This window comes from Penaeus vannamei, chromosome 3, assembly GCF_042767895.1.
Source record: "Penaeus vannamei isolate JL-2024 chromosome 3, ASM4276789v1, whole genome shotgun sequence".
NCBI lineage: Eukaryota > Metazoa > Arthropoda > Malacostraca > Decapoda > Penaeidae > Penaeus > Penaeus vannamei.
In genome coordinates this window covers 27,241,174-27,243,956 of record NC_091551.1, presented here as the reverse complement: position 1 = coordinate 27,243,956, position 2,783 = coordinate 27,241,174, and the positions used below count along the sequence as shown (strand labels likewise).

General features: G+C 36.5%; 1 protein-coding gene across 1 annotated transcript in view; it reads right to left on the bottom strand.

Moving 5' to 3' along the window:
- Positions 1–2,294: 2,294 nt before the first annotated feature.
- Positions 2,295–2,783, bottom strand: part of LOC113813097 (cuticle protein) — a 1,364-nt gene continuing 875 nt past the window's right edge. The window contains exon 2 of the mRNA XM_070143157.1: positions 2,295–2,783. This exon is cut by the window's right edge and continues 685 nt beyond it. Within this exon, the coding sequence (XP_069999258.1) occupies positions 2,530–2,783 (254 nt within the window). The 3' untranslated portion in view covers positions 2,295–2,529.

Sequence of the window (2,783 nt, the reverse complement as noted above, 5' to 3'; positions counted from 1 at the left end):
CTGTCTGTCGGGAAAAGCGGCAGCCGTCCCTTAAATACCTGTGGGAGTCCAGACCATCCGTTGATGACGATGGGATGGGCGGGGCTCTTCGCTCCACATCCGGACATCCGGTTTTGCCTACAACTGTGGATACCGAACAAATGGGAAGAGCTATGAAAAATGATAGCGAAAGCTATAGAACGATTAAGCATATTGCAAGTAATAATGAATGATTAGTACTGGTTGTAATTATCAATAATTAATATTGCTTGTAATTATCAATAATTAATATTGCTTGTAATTATTAATGAATAATAATGTTTGTAATTATTAATAATTAATACTGTTTGAAATTATTAATAAATAAGAATACTGCTTATAATTAATAATGATTAATACTGCTTGTAATTGTTGATATTTAATACTGTTTGTAATTATTAATAATTAATACTGTTTGTAATTATTGATAGTTAATACTGCTTGAAATCATTAGTAAATCAGAATACTGCCTGTAATTATTTATGATTAACACTGCTTGTAATTATTAATAATTAAGAATACTGCTTGCAACTATTAATAATTAATACTGCTTGTAATTATTAATATTTCAGAATAATGCTTGTAAACATTAATAATCAATACTGCTTATGATTATAGATAATTAAGAATACTGATTGTAATAATTATTCAGAATACTTGAAACACATTAGGTTTCATTTTTATTGTTTATTTATTGATAAGGCAAAAGAGGATATTTTACAATTGAGTTACCCATTAAAAGTAAATTCCCCATGAATATTTATTTACAATATATAAAATGCTATATGCAAAATATGCAAGGAATATATGACCCGGAATTCCCCAGACGCATGTCTTGTAAATACTGTATGTGCTATTTGTCTCAATCCAGTATGCTGAAAATATAAGTTGTATAATTTCACTTCCTATTTTTAATAAATGGATTGCTGAATGACAGGTTTTATTCTTGATGTGTTTAATTGTCTGGGTTTCGTTTTCTAATGGCTTTTATACTTTGGTGGAAAGATTCTTGTGCATTTTGTGCAAAGAGCTTACATCGACAAGGGAAATGAATATGAAAGAGAGTATGTAGGGTATGTGTTTGCATTTCCATACATTATACTGACTGCACTATATATACATACATATATAACTTAACAGAACTTAGAACGTCGTTAGAGAACATAACTCGACGTCAGAAAGACCAAGTTTGCAAGCACATGAAACATCAGAACTGCGAAAGGAAACACCAGTTCGAGACAACCTATACTGCTTCCAGACCAGAAAACCGAAATTAATCATACTTAATTCCATTATCACCGCATGAGAGAAACGATATTTTTTTTATATATAACTTCCTCCCTTTCGCTGTATTTCATGTCATAGACTGGCAAGTTTCTGGATATTAAGGAGGAACATTGACTCTAAGCACTGCCAAGATGAAACACAGGTGACCTTTATGAATCGTGTAGCGAATTTCGCGGAGATAAGAGATGATCGAATTTCTTTAGAGTTTGATATACATTGCAGTTTCCCTGATACGGACATATTACATTTGTTATAGAAGCACAGTTATGGATGTTAATTTACCATTAAGGTATTCTTCATGAATTATTTAGGTCATGACATAAAGGATATGCGATATTGCTTAAATAGGGTCGCATGGAAAATGTAAACTTCGTGGTTTTAAATCTTCGCTGAAAGTTTATTGTTCCGAACGAATACTAATTCTAAGGTCCTGGAAAATATGACATTGATGAAGATTCACCAATGTTATATATCTTCTTTGCTTACCTGGTATTTGTAAGATCCTTGCTCTGGACAATAATCCTTTCATATATAGGTTGCTTAGAAGTCCGTTAGGAAGGGGTATGACAAAACACCACACACAAAAGAATCTTGTTGGAGGAAGAGACAGCAGTTTCGAAATCCTCTCAGATCTGACTTTCAGATTTATTGGTGGAATTCAGGATTTTCAGACTATAGTCTTAGTTTTTTTTTCGTGTGTCTGTGTGGACTGAATTGGGGTTTTTCAGCCACTTCTGAAATGCATTAGATGGTTTTGATGCACTTAAGGAAGGGGGATGACAAAACACTGTGCCTTGTTAATATAATGGTAGATGAAAAAGGAATATGGGTTTATTGAAAGAGACAAAGGTTTCTAATTCCTCCTATAGTTTTCAGGACTGTAGATGAAATCCAGATTTCGAAATTGTCTCTTTCATTTAACCTATTTTGAGTATTTGAAACTATTATCAAAAGTCTATTATGTTAGAAAAGGGAACAGACGAATAGAATAAATATCATACATTTTTAATCAGAGATATAATACTGTGATTTACATGATTGCTTTGTACATTGTGTGGGCTAACATGGGAAGTGTCAACACTCGACCTGAACACACCTTTGACAGGCATCATGTATCGCCAAGGAATTCCTGGCGACATGTGTGCTGGTCAAAGGTGAGACCGAGGCGAGTGCTCTACACACCAGGTCCACACAAGCGTCTGTGAGTGAAGGAGCTCGTGGCACTCAGTTGAGCACGCGGTAGGAGGTGGCGTGACCGGGGTTGTGGACCACACGGAGGAGCTCGGCGTCACGAAGGGCGGGTCCAGCGGCCGCGGCGTAGGTGGTGGGGACGTGGGCGGCGTTGTAGGTGGTGGGAACGTGGGCGGCGTTGTAGGTGGTGAGGCCGGGATGGGTGGCAGTGTAGTGAAGAGGAGAAGCATAGGCTGTTGGGTGGGCGTAGTGGAGGGGAGTGGAGAATCCGTATGAGAAACGGAGGG